Source organism: Beta vulgaris, chromosome 8 (genome assembly GCF_026745355.1).
Source record: "Beta vulgaris subsp. vulgaris cultivar EL10 chromosome 8, EL10.2, whole genome shotgun sequence".
Taxonomy (NCBI): domain Eukaryota; kingdom Viridiplantae; phylum Streptophyta; class Magnoliopsida; order Caryophyllales; family Amaranthaceae; genus Beta; species Beta vulgaris.
Window position 1 is genome coordinate 57,927,599 of NC_079209.1, and position 17,029 is coordinate 57,944,627.

Sequence of the window (17,029 nt, forward strand, 5' to 3'; positions counted from 1 at the left end):
ACAAAACTCGTACCATTTTTTTTGTTTTTGTTTTTTATTAGGAAATTAAGTTAGCCCGAGAGCTAATCCCTACAAGGCTACTAGCATGTATGAAACACCAACATATTGGCTGGTAAGACATACATACATAGCATGCTAAAGAAATAGCCCAACATAATGCTAGGGGTAAGAATCGAACCCCTAACTTCAAGAGCCAAGGGGGAGCACTCTACCCACTTGAACTAACTCTTATCAGAATCTTTAATAACCAATTAATCAACCCCAACACAAAAACTCAATTGATCAAAAATAAACAAAAAGAAGAACAAAGCTAGTATAAAAAGACAAAAATACCCTCATAAAACCTAGGTCAACACCAAAAACCACTAGTACTATATATAACAAACACACAACAAAACATAGCTCTAAAAATCTCATTAGTTTAAGAATGAGGCAAAGGAGAGTCCATGGGAGTTTCTAAGGACCGTTTGCCACTCTCCTTGATAACCTCCTTAACGGTGGTCATCTTTGCCGGTGATTTCTCCAAACAACCAAACGGCCCTTAACAGCACAGCACCCTTTCTTTCTCTCTCCTCTTCTTCGTCGTCGTCTGTTGATGCTAAGTACTACTATTACTACTACTCTTACCAGTACTAATACTACTATACATGTCTATACTATATATATATATACTTCCTCCGCATTCATTTTATTGAGGCTATGATGTTATTAAATCGTTAAATTTGTCAAATCAATTTTGTTTGGGAGTTTTTGTTGAGGTGGGTGTTTGCCATCTGGCTTTTTTGGCAGTTAATTTTTGCCGCCATGGTAGACTTTGCTTACCTTCAAATTCTTCTACTTAATTGTTTGATGAGTTGAGGATCTGAGCCTCCTTTTTTTTTTCACCCCCAGTAATTTTTTTTTTTTGGAATGATTTTGTAGTTAGTGATTTTATGGTTGTATTGGAAATTTAGAATCTTTTTGTGTTCTGGGTATTATTTTTTTTGGTTAAAGATTATATCTTGAAAGTAGTTCGCATGTCATTTTTTTTTTTGGGTTTTCTGGTATTATTTTTTTTGGGTAAAGATTATATCTTGAAAGATTTGATTTTTCTTTGGAATTCATGAAAAAGTTGTTTGCATGTGATGTTTCAACATCAATGTAAATTTGAGGTTTTTTTTTTTTTTTTTGGGTTTTCTGGAATGATTTTTGGTATAGTTGATGATTTGATGGAAATGTTTTTTGGTTTTATGCTTAAAATGGGGATGATTAGAGCTGAATTTGTAGGTGTAATTAAAGATTTTGCAGTTATGATAAGGATTTGATGACTTTCAGTAATATAACTGATGGATCTAATGACAAATTGATTAGAAATTATAAAGGTGTTGATGTAATGCATAGATAATGACAAATTGAGCCAACGAACTTCCATTTTCCTAGGAAAAATGCTGTGACAACAAGTTATACAACTTTCGATCTAATGATTAGTAGAAGCATATGACAAATTGATAACAAATTATGAATTTTCGATCTAATGCGCTATGACCAATTGATTCAATTTAGTTTTCAAGGTGAAAGGACTTCTAACGAAGAACCTGATGACAATCGATCTCAAGACCTTCTGGTTGGAATTCGATAGCTTTGACCAACTGCGTCAAGCTGCTTTTCTAACCAATTGATTTAATGGCCAATGACAAATTATCCCACTTTCAATCTAATGCATGAGGTTATTGTCCAATGACAAATTGACAAAAATTTATACAACTTTCAAAATATGCAAAGTCGAGAATGGAACTTCATTGTAGAGTTTGATATCACAACCTTGGATTCGATTCTCACTATTCCCTACTTGTAAGGCTAGAAATTATGTAGCTGCTAATTTTCAAGTAAAAAATTCTGCAAATCAAATGAATACATCTTCAAGTTTCCAATACTGATAAAGATATATCTCACTGTTACAGACTAAATAACTTGGATCAGTTTTGGGGGGTACAGTTCAAATGTACCTTTCAATTTGAAAATTATTAGGATTACATAATTCATTCTAGAACACACAATTTATTAGTCTAAGTTAGATGAAGAGGACATCCACTTAAACCTTCAATTCTTCAATACTTGGGTCCAATGGCTCAAAAAGAGTCTCCACTTCCTGCAAGTCGGTTTCCTGCACACTGGGTGGTTTCCACTTTGGATTCTGCAAGTAAGAAGTATGACATCCATGAAACACATTATATTCAAACTAAAGTCTAACTGATAGTAATATTGGCAGGACATTTTTCCAATTTCAAAAAAGTTTCTCTTTTCTCATTTTCCCCTAAAGATGCAGACAGCACAGCAGAATCATGGAGTACTTGTCAATTTGATAACTCCGTTGATGTCGAAAGACTGATACAAGAAGATGCATCATCAATGCACGCCAAATAACAAGATGCCAATCTTTTTAGTTAAAAGTTTGACACTATAAGCACCAAGTTCTGGTGTTTCCCATATTCAATCAAGGTTCAACACATTTCATACTAATTTCAAGTTTGTGGATATCCCAAAACGTGTTTTTTTATTTAACCTGCTGAATAGATCAACTTTCGACTTGGACAAATATGAGAAAGGTATTCCCGAACTTAGGATTATTCATTTATCCCAAACATGGGAAGCCTGGTGTGTATTCTTCACTTTTATTTCCCCTATTTACATTAATACTTGCATAAGTTGCACTTGCAAGTTGTAATACATTATAATTCTGTGCAACAACGAAAACGATTCAAAAGGAAATAAAGACGGACCTGATCCTTGTCAACCAGGACAGCACGGACACCTTCAGTGAAATCTTCTCTCAGTGAAGATCTTAAAGCAATTCTATACTCCAGTTTCATCACTCCGCTCAGCTATATCAAGCAGCAAAAGAGAAATTAAAGGAGGACAAAATTGTTACCAAACATGCATGAAATGTGGTAGCAGGACGTGAAAATGGAATGGTTATGACTTACTTTTGACAGATCAGCATCATTACTTCTGAGGCCTGATGCAACTTTAGCAAAATACTTTTGCGTTAAGCAAAGAGAGAATGGAGCCCCTTTGCCAAGCCCTTCTAAGGCCTCCTTTGCCCATCCAGCGACTAATTATTGAACCACAATTCGTCAAAAGAAAGAACACACAGCCTAAAGGTTTGAGAGGGTGGAAACGCGTAGCAAATATACAAAATAACTAGCTTGCCTGTGTCATCAGAACTCTGCTGATGCTTTCTTAATTCCTCATAAATCTCGCTGACTGGCTTCTTCGCATCAAAGGTAGAAGCAATATGAGGCAATAGTACCTTCAGTTGTGGCTCAGACTCTGGCTGGGTGCTGTATTTTGACACTAGTGCTGCTATGTCTTGGTGAGGATCCTCCGAACTATCCAATTTTATATTGTTTTCATAAAAAACAGGTAAGGAAAGAAAGCTATATAATTTGGATCATTTTAGAAAATCTTATATAGGCATATTTAGATGTAAATAGTTTTCAGGAGAAGTTTATTTTTCATTTTACGGTTCCTCGCAGCAAAGTTAGAAAGAAAAGAAAATATGAAATGGAGGGGAGAAGATAAATGGGAATAGGAGAAAGAGGAAGGTAAAGAATAGGGAAGAAAACTCTATACAAACCAGACAAAGGAAATGGAAAAATCACTTCTCCAGAAAAATGTCCTGTCCCTAATACACAATTCTGACTTCTAAGAACAGCTTTTAACGTTTTGCAAACTAAATAGTTATACACGAATTAATGCAGACACAAAAATGCTAAGTACAGTCTTACAGATGCTTTAAAAGGTTCAGTTACTAAAGTGATTAAATTCCCCACTGCAATCATAAACACACAGACATGATGCTACATGTAACATGCAGGAACACGTGAGAAAGAAACACGAAAATCATGCAATACAGCACCAAAAGTCCAAAACTAGAGAATGAGATTAAAAGCAGGTTGTACATACAATGTGGAGGCCAACAAAGAATCCTTTAAAGAACCAAGGTTTCCTGATGGCACATAATGTGTCCCTAGGCCAACGTACAAAGCATCAGCTGGATTAGATATTCTTCTACCAGTCATACCAAGATAAGCACCTGCAGGAAGAAAACAAAAATTGAGTCATTTATTAAAAAACAGTAGAATGGATCAAGCAATGTGTGCTTCTTGGCTGAGCTAACACTATAATAGCAAACCTGCCCAGCTATGTCTATTAATAGCAGTATGTTGACAGACTACCTATCTATCCCTCCAAATAATGAAATTTAACTTTAAGAGACCTCAATTTCGCTTTTCATCAAACCAAGAAGGGTACAATGTTGATCTTATAGCAGTATTATGCTATTTAAACAAGATTTCAATCATTTAATAGCAATGTGCCAACCAAAAACTCTACATGTATACACACTAATAGTTTTTTATAACAATCTCCTCGTCCACAGTCCCACTCTGGAAAACCTTTACCCCCACAAACTTCTACATATGTAATTAAAAGATAATCTAACTTTTCCTTCTCTCATTCTTGACGAACTACAAATCTAAAGCCAGCAATGATCTTAAATTTTTTTTTTTTTTGCAACTTTCCACACATATCATGCAGATGCTTCATTAGGCCCTCAGTTGAGATTCATCAATATGCAGCTTTTTTTTAGTCTTTTGGTGTCCAAGGTACAGGCACGGCTAGGAACCGTACTAGTGAAACAGCAAAAGAAAAGCTTACCTACAGTTCCTTCTCCTGGACTGTTTGCGGCTATGTATGAAAATCCGACATCAGGAAACAAACCAATACCATTCTCTGGCATAGCAAGAAGAGTCCTCTGTAACAATTGTGCAAGGAAAGGTCTTAACTTTGTAATCTGCAATAATTTCAAAAAAGCTGGTAGAAAGATAACATGCTGAAACAGTACCTCTGTCACAATGCGGTAACGGCCATGGCCAGATAAGCCAATACCAAAACCCATAGTTATGCCATCCATCAAGCTGATATACGGCTTTCTGTATTCAGATATCTTACATATCAAAGTGTACTCCGCAGTGAATATCTGTCAATAGGTGCAAGACAATAAGAAAAAGACAACCAAGAACCTTCCCACGTAGACAGCATAAGGAAAAACAGAATCGATGATGCCACCCTAACTATATGCCATGGAACTCAAGCACATCATAATTACATCAATACACACGGAGAAGATAGTAAAAATTGGAGCTTAAACAAAAGGATGTAGGTCAATACAATGATAAAAATGGCATCTCCACAGAAATAGCACCACCTCTACAATAGAACTATAGGAGCTTAGCGTACTAAATACTAAAGATTGACAGATTGTATCACATAAAAGGCCATTGATCTAAGGGATAATAACTTAAAAAAATCTAATGTCCTTGAATACTCAGAACACAAGAAAAGTATTAGCCTCACGCCCTCACCCACAAATCAAGAAAAACTTTATAGCCAAAAGCACTTAATTTCTCCAAAGTTCAAACCTGCACCCCTGCAACTGAGCTCTGATAAGTAACTTATGAAAATTGTGTTCTCTACAAAAGCCTAGGTATGCCCTGGACTTGCACATTCCAGCAGTAAAGCTTCTATTATATAGAAACAGCATTTTCGTGCGAAGCCTCAGAACTGGGAGCTTAATACCACATAAAAAATTATGGGTCTGTCGGATTCATCTTCTTTATTAAGGAAATTGTTCATGCTCAATTCAAATGCATGACAAGTTGACAACTGCTTCAACTGAGATATTCCTGATGACTGATGTGACTAAACAAGAACGTTTCTGGTCATTAAATAGTTTGTGTAAGACAGATACTAACAAAAGCAGAGAAGATTAAACCAAATGCTAAATCCTACTACCCTAAGCTTAGAGACTCAAAATTGTGAAGATTAAACACACTGATAGATACTGCATGACGTTCGAATTCACTATCTCCAAGAATTTGAAACCTCAGAATTCTTATTCACCATCCACATGTACATAGTCTCTGGTATCCAGTTCAAAAAGTCAGGCATACATCTAGGTTTTTTTTTTAGCGAAGGCATAATTTATGTGAGCAAGCTCTGTTGTAAAGCGCTTCATCTTGTATATAAAAATTAATCACCCTTTGCCATTAATCAGGTAGTCATATTACTGTACCTATCCAGATAATGTAAGTACATATAATGTGATTTCACTTGCAAAACCTTTAATTACTGAGACATATATATATCGCCAGCAAACTTGCTTTTTCTTATTTATATCGTTCAAATTATCAATTTGAATAACTGACTAAGCCTATAAATATTTGGTTACTTAAAAGTTAAAACGAGGAAAAATCAATTTCAGTAATCTACTTTGCACAAATTTAGAGCCTCTATCATTCATCATAAATTAAGTTAACATAAACTGGAACACACAAGACCTCAATCACATCCGATAAACTGTTATTTGTAATGATCTGCTTCACATCACCACCTGCAGATCAACTGATACATCAGGTCATAAATCCAATGGAAAGATCAGTTTTTTCAAACCATCAATTTCTTGATCATAACAACGGTAATTATGTACAAGTACAGAAATATGAGCAATATCTATCGAACATCCTTGTCCTAAGAAGGCAAATATCCCTGATGATGCAGGAAAATTGAATGTCAGAAAAATAAAGGAACCTTCTGGACAAGAGGTGTGCTTTTGTCCTTTTGGAGTTCGGCAACAACGCCTTTAATATCCATTCCTGCATTTTGCACGAATAGGTCACCTCAAAACCTTACCAGTTGCTCTGAAACAAAGGGAACTAACCACAGAGCAGCTATGATAGGTAAGAACATTGAGCTCAGAAATTTAAATACTAGACAGGGAAAGAGAAAAAATTTATTTAAAAAGTTTGTTTGCAAAAAATTACCAGCACAAAATGCACGAGGTGAACTACTCTCAATTAAAACACATTTCACTCTTGGGTCTTCTTCCCATTGATCAAGGAAGCTTTTGTATTTGATGTCCATATCTGCAGCAAATTAATTGAGAGTGACAAAAAGCACAAGTAGAAAGTCCTCAATTACAGCACATCACACAGCCATAACAATATTAGGACTGCAGCTTCATTCCAATACTTGCATTGCTAACGAGTGGCCAAACAAATATATATCACAGATCACTTGTGCTCCAAAGTTATAAAACAAACGCAAGTAGATTACAGAATATTAGATAAAAATAAGAGCAACCATGAGCATCAATCCCATATGCAATAAGGGGAATGAGTTGTCATCACTAAATTAGTTTGCTTTCCAATTACATTACTTGAGACTAGAATGACTAGGATGGGTCCATAATGTGATAATAGTTACTACCGCTTGGCCTAAAATGCGGAAAAAAATCATTGACTAAGCAAATGTAATTCTTGAGTTCACAGGACAAAAGAACTACAATGCAGGTTCTACTTAAGCGTATGGCAAACAAGTAGCCCTCAACCCCATATTGTTTCAGCTTTCTTCTCCTATCACACTCCGAGTTTCTTCAAATGGAGAGTCTAACACTGAGGTCTTCCAAAAGAGTTGATGAAGAATCCCTTAAATTCAGTGATTTTTATGACATGAACAATTCAACACCAAAGCAACAACTATTAATTTCATGAATTCAGAAGTCATAATAGGTGCAAGGTTTCCTAAAAAAGAACAGATGCATGTCTTTGACAACTAGAAATATCAAAGTAATGGTTAGGAAACAGAAACCAGATTCCTCCTTTAGCCATCACATTTCTCATATATCTTAAAAGTTAGCATTCAACAATCTGTATTGGGTTTCAATAGTCCAACATAATGTAAGCATCATAGCACATATCAGACCTAAAACACCACGTAATTTCCAGTTTGATCAACTAAAGAGCTTAAAATCAGTAGATACACTGCAAAATTCACCACATCACCATCATAAATCCTGCAATATTACATCATTTGCCATTGAAAAATCACCAAAAACTATCTACTTCATCTAATAAAAGAAAATTTACCACACTCCTGTCAACAATATATCAAACAACTAAGTCCATTCATCCCAATTCATACTCAAATTACTTTAATTATCTCACCAATTTTGCCTTCATCATATTATCAATCTCTTCACTTCTTATACATGAAACCTCAAATCCTTCAATCTACTTTTAAGTGCAATCAAATCTATATTATGTAACCAATTAATTAATCCGAGCAAATTCAAACCTAAAACGACTAAAAAAGGAAAAATTAAAACTAAAAAACAATCAGAAACTTCAATTATTCAACTACTGAGCTTCAACAAAATCAAAATACGGAAAAAAATAGAGTAAATTGCAAAAAACAGGGAAAATTGACCTATATTCATGGCGTTAAGAGCTTTAGGGCGATCAAGAGTGATGACGGCGACGCCATTGGGATGAATGTTGCCCTTGACGAACTCATCGGCAGCAGAAGCGGAAGCCATGATCGAAAAGCTTCGATGAGAGAGAGAAGATTGAAGAGCTGTAAAAGGAAGGTAATTTGCAGAGAAGAATGAAGAAGATGATCGAGTGAAAAATCGAGATATATCTAGAATCTTCAGCATTTGATGGATTAAGAAAGAGGAATTAAGTGGGGAAATTGAGAGTATATCAGTATATGGGATAATGGGACTATGGGAGTGTGGATGTGGGGACAACTGGACAAGGGAACAGTGGCGAATTCAGAAAATAATACTAAGGGTCTGTTCTCTTAGGTATGAAACAGTTGAATTGGATTAAATAGAATTGAAGTGAACTCAATTGAAGTGAACTGAACTGAATTGAACTGGAAATGAATAATGATCTGTGAGAGTAAAAGTATTGTCCAGAGCTGATTGAACTGAACTAAACTGAATTGAAGTGAACTGAACTGAACTGAAAATAAGTTGGAGAGAACAGATCCTAAGTGGTGTCAAAAATATCTGATAAATTTTATTTGGGGTTAAGTCATCAAATTTATTTACAAAAATATTGAAAAATCAAAACTTATAAGAAAGAATTTTATATTTTCATTCTGAGGTGGGATCAAAGGATCCCACTTGGCATAATGTGGCTCTGCCATTGGCCATTGCAGAGGAAATGACATTGGTTTACAAATGGAATGTCTACTGTCACTCCAGAATCGTCGATTTTTTAAAGTTGGGATTGTTGTGAGATAATTATAAGTTAATTTTTTTTAAAGTAGTTTGATTATTGTAGATAATTTCATACTATCGATTTTTCATGAAAAGAGTATTAAAAAGAGGTTGGACCTTATTAGGTTGTGCCTGTGTTGGATGAATCAGGTCACACGCTTGGCGAAGAACGACACTTTACATTGTGTTGATGCCATGCTTGGTTATTCATACTGAAAACTAAGGTTTGCCCGTTGTGGTTAACTTTTTGTACATAAGAAGAAATCGTGATTTTGTCGTGCTGAAATTTATATTGTGTTGTGCTTTTACATCCTACGTGATTACAGAATTCTAGCCGATTGCACAACTATGCATTAGAACACATCTAGATTGGACCTAAAATTTAGGTATAGGACAAGTAAATGTCAAATTCACATTAAATAATGGATTGTGGTGATTATCGTCTATTGAATCATGATTGTCTTATACTAACCTCCGTTTCTTTTTAAGTGACACATTTCTTGTTTTCACGTTTGCCAATGCATTATTTTAACTATTAATATCTTCAATTATTAATAAGTAAAAATTATAAAAAGTTGATATTAAAAAAGTTCACATTCAGACGAATCTAACAAGATCCCACATGACTATGTTTTTCCTATTTGTAAATCACCAGAGCTAATTAAAGTTTAAACTGTAAATAGTAAATACTATGCAAATGTGTCACTTAAAAAGAAACGGAGGAAGTACTTTCTAACGGTAAAATTGATTAAGGGAGTTGGTATTAATAAATCAAAGAGCGATAAGAGTAATAAAATGATAGCAAGAAAAAGACACCTCTTTTAAGTTGCATTTTTTACAAGATTCATTTTTCAAGTGTGATGTGTCATTCTCCAATTATTAATCATAACTTGTATATTTTGACTAGATATTAGCACAAAAAGACAATCAATATGGTAATATGTAGTTTAGAGGTGCTAAACGTGTCGTGTCGTGTTCATTTCGTGTCGTGTCAAAAATTAAACGGGTTGAGAATCCCCAACCTGAACCCGACCCGTTTAATTATACGGGTCAGAAGCTGAAACCTGAACCCGACCTGATAACCCGTTTAACCTGTTTTTGGCTTTTTTCTGTCAATAAAATCTGATTTTCTGCCCTATTTGTAACCTGTTTTTTGCTCTAATATTCTGCCATTTTTGGCATGCAACATAACTGATTAATTTGACTTAATTGAAATTGGGGAAATTGGAAGCCACATAAAATGTAAAGCAAATACCAATTCAAAGTCTAAAACAAATTACAAATACAAACACAAAGTCTAAAACAAACATTGAAACATACATGAATTCCAAACCAAATTACAAATTCCACACATTTTATAAAAAGCCTAAATGCAAGTCAATCTAAGTAGCTTCCGATACATTCTTCGAGCTCGCATGATCATCATCATCGTCTATATCAATGCTCATTCCCGCCACTTGATTACACAATACACTAATCTCATCTTCATTTAAAGTGCAAAAACAACTAAAAGAATTTAAAAAAATAGCAATTTACCTTGTACAATTGAAGATATTGGGAGATTGAATCCAAAAAGTGAAGAAGAAGAAGTGAAAAAATTGAAATGGAAACCAGAAAATGACGTGAAACCAGAAAAGATATTGGGAGATTGAATCCAGAAAGTGAAGAAGAAGAAGTGAAGGTTATTTTTTCTCTCTCCTCAAAGCTGCTAGGGTTTCCTTCTGTTGGACTTTTATCTCTTACATTTACTTACATATTGGGCCCAAAAGGCCAAAACATAAGATAAATGGACCTGGGCAGCTTATTTATGAAAACCTGGCTTTTTAATTAAAACGGGTTATACGGGTTTGGCGGGTTGGAGACTCAAACCCGAACCCAACCCGTTTAATTAGCGTGTCGTGTCGTGTCGTGTCATTTAATTAAACGGGTCGGAAACCTTGACCCAAACCCGCTAAAAACGGGTCGGGTTCGTGTCGTGTAAACGGGTCGTGTCAGATTTTAGCAGCTCTAATGTAGTTATCCAATATGCTATGTGTACTTGGTCCCGTGTCATTCTTCAAATAATGTGTCGATTTTGTAAGCATAAGATGGTGCACAATACATTTGAGAAGGCAATCACGGGCGCGTTATCTTCACCTGAATAATTATGAATTGAATTGAATTGAATTGAACTGAACTGAACATATTAGATTTGATTGGACTTGATTGGAACTTATTGGACCTGATTGAAACTTATTGACCTGATTGGAATTATTGAACCTGATTGAAACTTAGTTGACCTTATTTAACAAAAAAAAATTAATGAGTAATAACATAAATATTACTCCTAACATAGATACTATCCCTCAAAATTTATTATAAAATAATAATCATTAAAATTTATCCTTCAAAAAATAAAGTAATCATTAGTTATTTGTTATGATTAACATTTTAACAAAAAAATATTATTTATATGATTGCCTATATACAGCTTTCACCACTAATAAATATCTAATAGTGTTGCTTTGATTTCATAAAACACTAGTAGGAAATCAATTAATAATATCTATATATTTCATTGTTATGAGTAGAGGTGATCATCTTGGCCCGGCCCGGCCCGTTTTTGGGTCGGGTTTTGGGCAGAATTTTTAGGTCCGCGGGCCGGCCCGACCGTATTTTTTTTTGGCTTTGGGCAAGCCAAAAATGACTTTTTAGTCTATTTTTTGACCCGGCCCATTTTGGCCCGCAAAAACCCGTTAATTTAGGCCCGAAATAGCGGGCTTTGGATACAAAAACATGTTATATCTAGTTATCTAAAGACGAATTGCAAAATAATAATTATGATGATTATTATTGTTAACCTTCTTTGACCATGATTATAATATTTTTTAATAATAACATAATCAATCAATAGTAATATGAGTAATAAAATAATAGATAATAATACAAATATAATACTATATAATCATAGTGGTGCTTTAATTAAATTTTTTAATAATAACTTATCAGCTAATCATAATATGAATAATAAAATAATAGATAATATTACAAATATAATACTATATAATAAACATAGTGGTACTTTAATTAAAATATTAATTCAAATTTATTAATCCTTGACTATTTGGACCTTATTAGAATTTATTAGACCTGATTGAAACTTATTGTCCTGATTGGAACTGATTGAAACTTATCTAAATAAAACTAAACAGATTAAATCTGATACTTACTTTATTAAGGTGAAGATAACGCACCCTACATTATCAATTCCTCCGTATCTTGTCTTGTTAGGATAGTTGTATAGACTACAAGTACATAGATATGATGAACAACTTTTAAAAAATCACATGAGAGTAGAAAAGTTTTCTGATATCAAACATGAATTTTTTTGACATGACAATACCTTAGTCAATGCTATCAATAGTTAGTTGCATTTGAAAGCTAATTTATTGAAAAAAAATGCATTTAACATAAAAAGAAACTTATCCAATAAATTTTAAGCGATCAATCTAATCACATGACTTCAGCTATTGACTTAGCTTCAAAGGTGATGGAGTAAATTACTTTATCCATCTTCACATAAGTATAGTAATTTGCAATCAAGTTTTTTTTTTTTTTGTTATTTGCGAATGAACTACGCTATTGTCGTACTACCATTTGTTAAGGATTTGTCTAAAATAATACTATTCCAAAAAAAGTATTTAATTAATGTTTAATGGCAAATCAAAGAATTGTAACTTGTATCAGTTGTATATATCAAAATCCTGTAATTTATGTAAACAAAAAGGACTAACATGCAGAAGCTTTCTTTTTCTTACCTTGACTTCTATTGCTATAATAATAAATAATAAATCCTTAAATGTAACACCCCTATGTATTCAAGAACTCACTAGTAGATATTGTTTTTTTGGGCCCGAGATTCAAAATTTTGCTTTGGTGTAGAACCGAATTCATATCCAAAAGACCTTTACTAAGTTGAGGTGTCCACTTCTATATATAAAAAAAAAAGTGGTTTTCCTAAACTTTTAATGTGAGATAGCCAACATCTTAGACACTTTAACCTAGTAGAGACATTTTGAATAGAATATTCGGTTTTACACCAAAGCAAATTCTTGAGGGCTAGGGCCCAAAAAGAACAATATATACTAATGGACTCTTGAGCACCTAGGGGTGTTACAGAATAAATACAGATGGTGTCAGAGTCGTGACCCATTTCGGTGTCCTATAATTCCTATGGAGACGCAGACTCTTTAAAGGTGGGAAAAGGTACCTAAGATTTTGGATATATCACATCGGAATCTGAGAAGGACGAAACCTTTTTTATATAGGAATCTTGACAAAATACTCATGACATTTTAAGCGGTCTAAGAAACGGACATGGAATCTAGACAACCCCATACATTGTATGTCAATCTAGGAATGGAGTATTACTTCGATAGTTCTTTTTTTTTTTTGATCCATATGAGCCACGAAGGCGGTGCACTTCGATAGTTCTAAGCTCAAGTCTCATTGACGTTGATCCTGAATTTCATAAATGCATTCCAATGTTTTAAAACTAAACGGTTGCATTATTTCTCAAGAAATCACTCATATTAAAAGATGGATGTAGCTTCTGTCAATTTCCCTCGATCATTCCATTCATGCATGTTTCAGATGTTCCCATTTGTATGCCAAATAAATAGGACTTTTACACTCATTAACGCACAAATTCTCCATGACTCCCTCATCAAACCTCTTTTACGGGACCACCTTCACTGCATCTTCTCGTGTAAAATGGCGTAACTTTCTTCAGTTAGCTCACTATGTGGTACTCTTTTTTGGTCCCTAAACAAATAATAGTACAACATCCTCTTAGACTATAACATAGTACATAATAATAGTAACTTTTAGTGCGGAGTGTATCTAGTTTAATTGATACTTTTTAATTTCTATTTCATGAAATTGCAAAATTTACTTATTTGGTTCGCATTTGGCAATGTTATATGAACTTCAACATTACGTTATTTCTATAGAGAAAGTCACAAGAACAAATGATACAGTTAAAATTGCTTAATATGCCTTGTAATTATTGAAGAACGGGGAATATCTTAAACGACTCCATATGTATGTGTGTGTGTTGGGATGGGGGATCGAGAGAGTTGGACCCTTACCTACCATACTGAAATTTTGGCTTCTAAATGCATTGAAGTTACAATGTTTTGACTTTTGAGTCTACTAACTAAACAATAAATAATATAAGAAGATTAAGGACTTGTTGTGTAATGACCTTAAGCTTCATTCGATAGGGTGTAAAATGTTTTACATGAAAAGTAGTTTCTTTTTTTTCTCATTTTCCGTTGTTTTGTTTGGTATTGGGTGTAAAACAAGTTTTTTCATTAAGGGGAAAAAAAACTCTTGTTCATCCTCTCCTTTTCCCTTTCATTTTTCATAGCATTTTTTTTATATTAAATCAAAGAAAGGGGTCTAGCTATGTAATTGATTTTTCCATTTTAAGATGTCTTACATGAAAATCATTTTACATTGAATATATACCATCTTGAAAATGAGATTCGTCTTGTCTGCGATGCGAAAACGTAATGACCAATTTGTAACGTAAGGTTATTACGGGGGTGTTCGGCAACAATAGTTGTAGTAGTAGCTTTTAACTGTTAGAGTAGCTGTTAGTGGTTGATGTGTAGCTGTTAGCAGTCCAAGTAGCGGTATAAGATATTGATGTTCGGTTAAAAAAGCTGTCAAAGTAGTTGTTTTCAAATAATTAATTAAAAACTCAAACAAAACTTTAATATATAATTTATACACCACTAAACGCTACCCCAAAAGCTACAAATTGTAGCTTTTCACAAACACTACTAAAACACTACTTGTAACACTAAAAACTACTTACACCACTACCTTGCCAAACACTACTATTTTTCTTAATTAATGTTTTGACCTAATCAAGATACTAAAAGCTACTTAAAAAGTTTGTGCCGAATACACCCTACAAATATCTTCGGCAGGTTGCACTTATAATTGAATATCTGAACTTCATACAATAAAAAGATTTATGTTTTGTAAATAAGGAGATGAAAACCGATAATTCCATACCCGAGTATGCAAAAATGATTGGCCGTGCAAGTCCAATAATATTCTACATAATAGTGCAATTGATATAAAATGGGAGGGTATCTATATACAGACACACACAAACATTTCACTGAGAGCCATTTACAAAAACAAAAATCATTAAAAGAGACAGTCTAGTTTTAATATAAAAGTAGACTTAGTTACTAAACAAATTAAACTAGTCACCGAAAAAAATTAACCTAGTCACTATTTGACTTATTCTCTTTTTAATATTAGACTTACTATCGCCTAATTTTAATTTAAAAGAAAACGATCTCTTAAAAGACAAACTCTTACAAAAATGAGATAAGTTACTATAATTATCACTTATTAGCTTGTCTTTTTGGAATATTGAGTTACGAATATCATTAGGGACTTAGGGTACATATTCAGATTCTGAATTTTAATTGCTAAACTGATAATGCAAGCCCATAACATTGTTATATTTTTTATTTTTTGAAGTGAAAATTCATTTATGAACATGAAGTCACACAAAAAAAGTCATAAACTATAAAATACAGATTAAACTGAAAATAACTTAATTCTAATATATGGCAAAAATTATGATCGCTGAGCAGAAATAACCCGTCTAAATACCTTCTTTAATCTCACATCACTATTGGATGTAACTTTCTACGAGAGATTCTAACGATCTGATCTAGTTTTGATGTAGAACTAGGGTTAATTCAATCGGTTATACGTGAAGTACTAACTGTAGTTGTAATCCCGCACAAAATCATATCAAATCAACCTTCACTAGAGCCAGGATCCAAATTCAGCTAACATACAAAGAAACCAAACTAATTCACCAATCGTAAAAGGGTGACTACAAAATCCATAAAGAAGCGTCATCACACACACATATGAGACTTATTGAAAACAACGAAATAATGAAAATAGTAAGAAAACAAACTAGAACTATAAAAAGGAGAGAAAAAAGTGCTCACCATAGACGAAAACATCTATAAAAACTCTTCTACATAATGTTTATAGAAAAGAAGAGAGTTAGGAGAAGAGGGAATAACAGCTAGGTTTTCTTTCTCTAGCCTAACTTAATGTTTTGCATTATACATCATCCATAAGTCCATAACACAATGTTACTCCCTCCGTCCCAAAATATAATTTCCATTTTTCTTTTTTCACGTGAATTTATACAAGTAGAATCTAAGAGAAGTAGTAAATATTTTTTGTTTATTTAAATAAATGTTGTATGGAAAAAAAATATGATTTTAGGAGAGAGAATGGAGAATAATTGGTGAAAGAGCATTAATTGTAACATTTTGGTTGAATAAACAAAGGAAAAAACAAAATTCAAGAAGCAAATAAATGATGGGACATGGTTTTTCAAGACAAATTACGTAAAAATGTGAAACTAAATATGAAAATAGGAACTATATTTTGCCATTTTGAGACGGAGGAAATACTCCCTCCGTCCCAAAATATAGTTCCCATTTCTATTTTGGGAGTCAAATTTTAAAAACTTTGACCAAATATTCTTACTAATGTATAAAAAAAACGTATTCATGAGGAGTCTTGTTAGATTCGTCTCAATGTATAAACTCGTAATATCAACTTTTTATATTTTTTTACTAATAAGAAATAGGAAAAATTGTTTTAAATAAGTTAACCTTTGCGCGGTCTTCCCATTTTAAGTTTACCTTTTGATTATCCCTGATTGAGTTAGGCTTGTAAGTTTGTTTTCTTCTATTGAGTTTTAACCTGTTTGTGACTTTTTTAGTAGGTTAATTATAAAATTGTCCTACATACAAGCTTAAAACAAGTCACAAAAAGGTTGTATTTTGGCTTGTAAGTTTGTTTTCTTCTATTAAGTTTTAACCT

At 33.4% G+C, this 17,029-nt stretch overlaps 1 protein-coding gene across 4 annotated transcripts; it reads right to left on the bottom strand.

Moving 5' to 3' along the window:
- Positions 1-1,882: 1,882 nt before the first annotated feature.
- Positions 1,883-8,587, bottom strand: LOC104902156 (3-hydroxyisobutyryl-CoA hydrolase-like protein 3, mitochondrial). Of its 4 annotated transcripts, XM_048634348.2 has the most exons (11): positions 8,308-8,587; positions 6,864-6,965; positions 6,651-6,695; positions 6,381-6,433; positions 4,886-5,020; positions 4,699-4,795; positions 3,946-4,075; positions 3,190-3,368; positions 2,964-3,091; positions 2,760-2,861; positions 1,883-2,173 (listed from the first exon to the last, which is right to left on the bottom strand). In XM_048634348.2, the coding sequence occupies exons 1-11, from the start codon at positions 8,534-8,536 to the stop codon at positions 2,072-2,074; spliced, it is 1,302 nt and encodes a 433-aa protein (XP_048490305.1). In that variant the 5' UTR covers positions 8,537-8,587; the 3' UTR covers positions 1,883-2,071. The 4 variants fall into 4 exon arrangements, with proteins under 4 accessions (XP_048490305.1, XP_010688153.1, XP_010688152.1 ...); XM_010689851.3 differs by lacking the exon at positions 6,651-6,695 and having other exon boundaries at positions 8,308-8,586; XM_010689850.4 differs by lacking the exon at positions 6,381-6,433 and having other exon boundaries at positions 6,631-6,695; positions 8,308-8,585.
- Between the last annotated feature and the right edge of the window lie 8,442 nt (positions 8,588-17,029).

What these genes read in the sequence shown, in the direction of transcription:
- LOC104902156 (XM_048634348.2), bottom strand. Translation starts at nt 8,536, where the DNA reads ATGCTGAAGATTCTAGATATATCTCGATTTTTCACTCGATCATCTTCT. An exon ending in CGAACTCCAAAAGGACAAAA is followed by an intron (nt 6,434 to 6,650) that starts GCACACCTCTTG and finishes GTTGATCTGCAG; the next exon opens with GTGGTGATGTGAAGCAGATC. An exon ending in GTTACCGCATTGTGACAGAG is followed by an intron (nt 4,796 to 4,885) that starts GTACTGTTTCAG and finishes CAATTGTTACAG; the next exon opens with AGGACTCTTCTTGCTATGCC.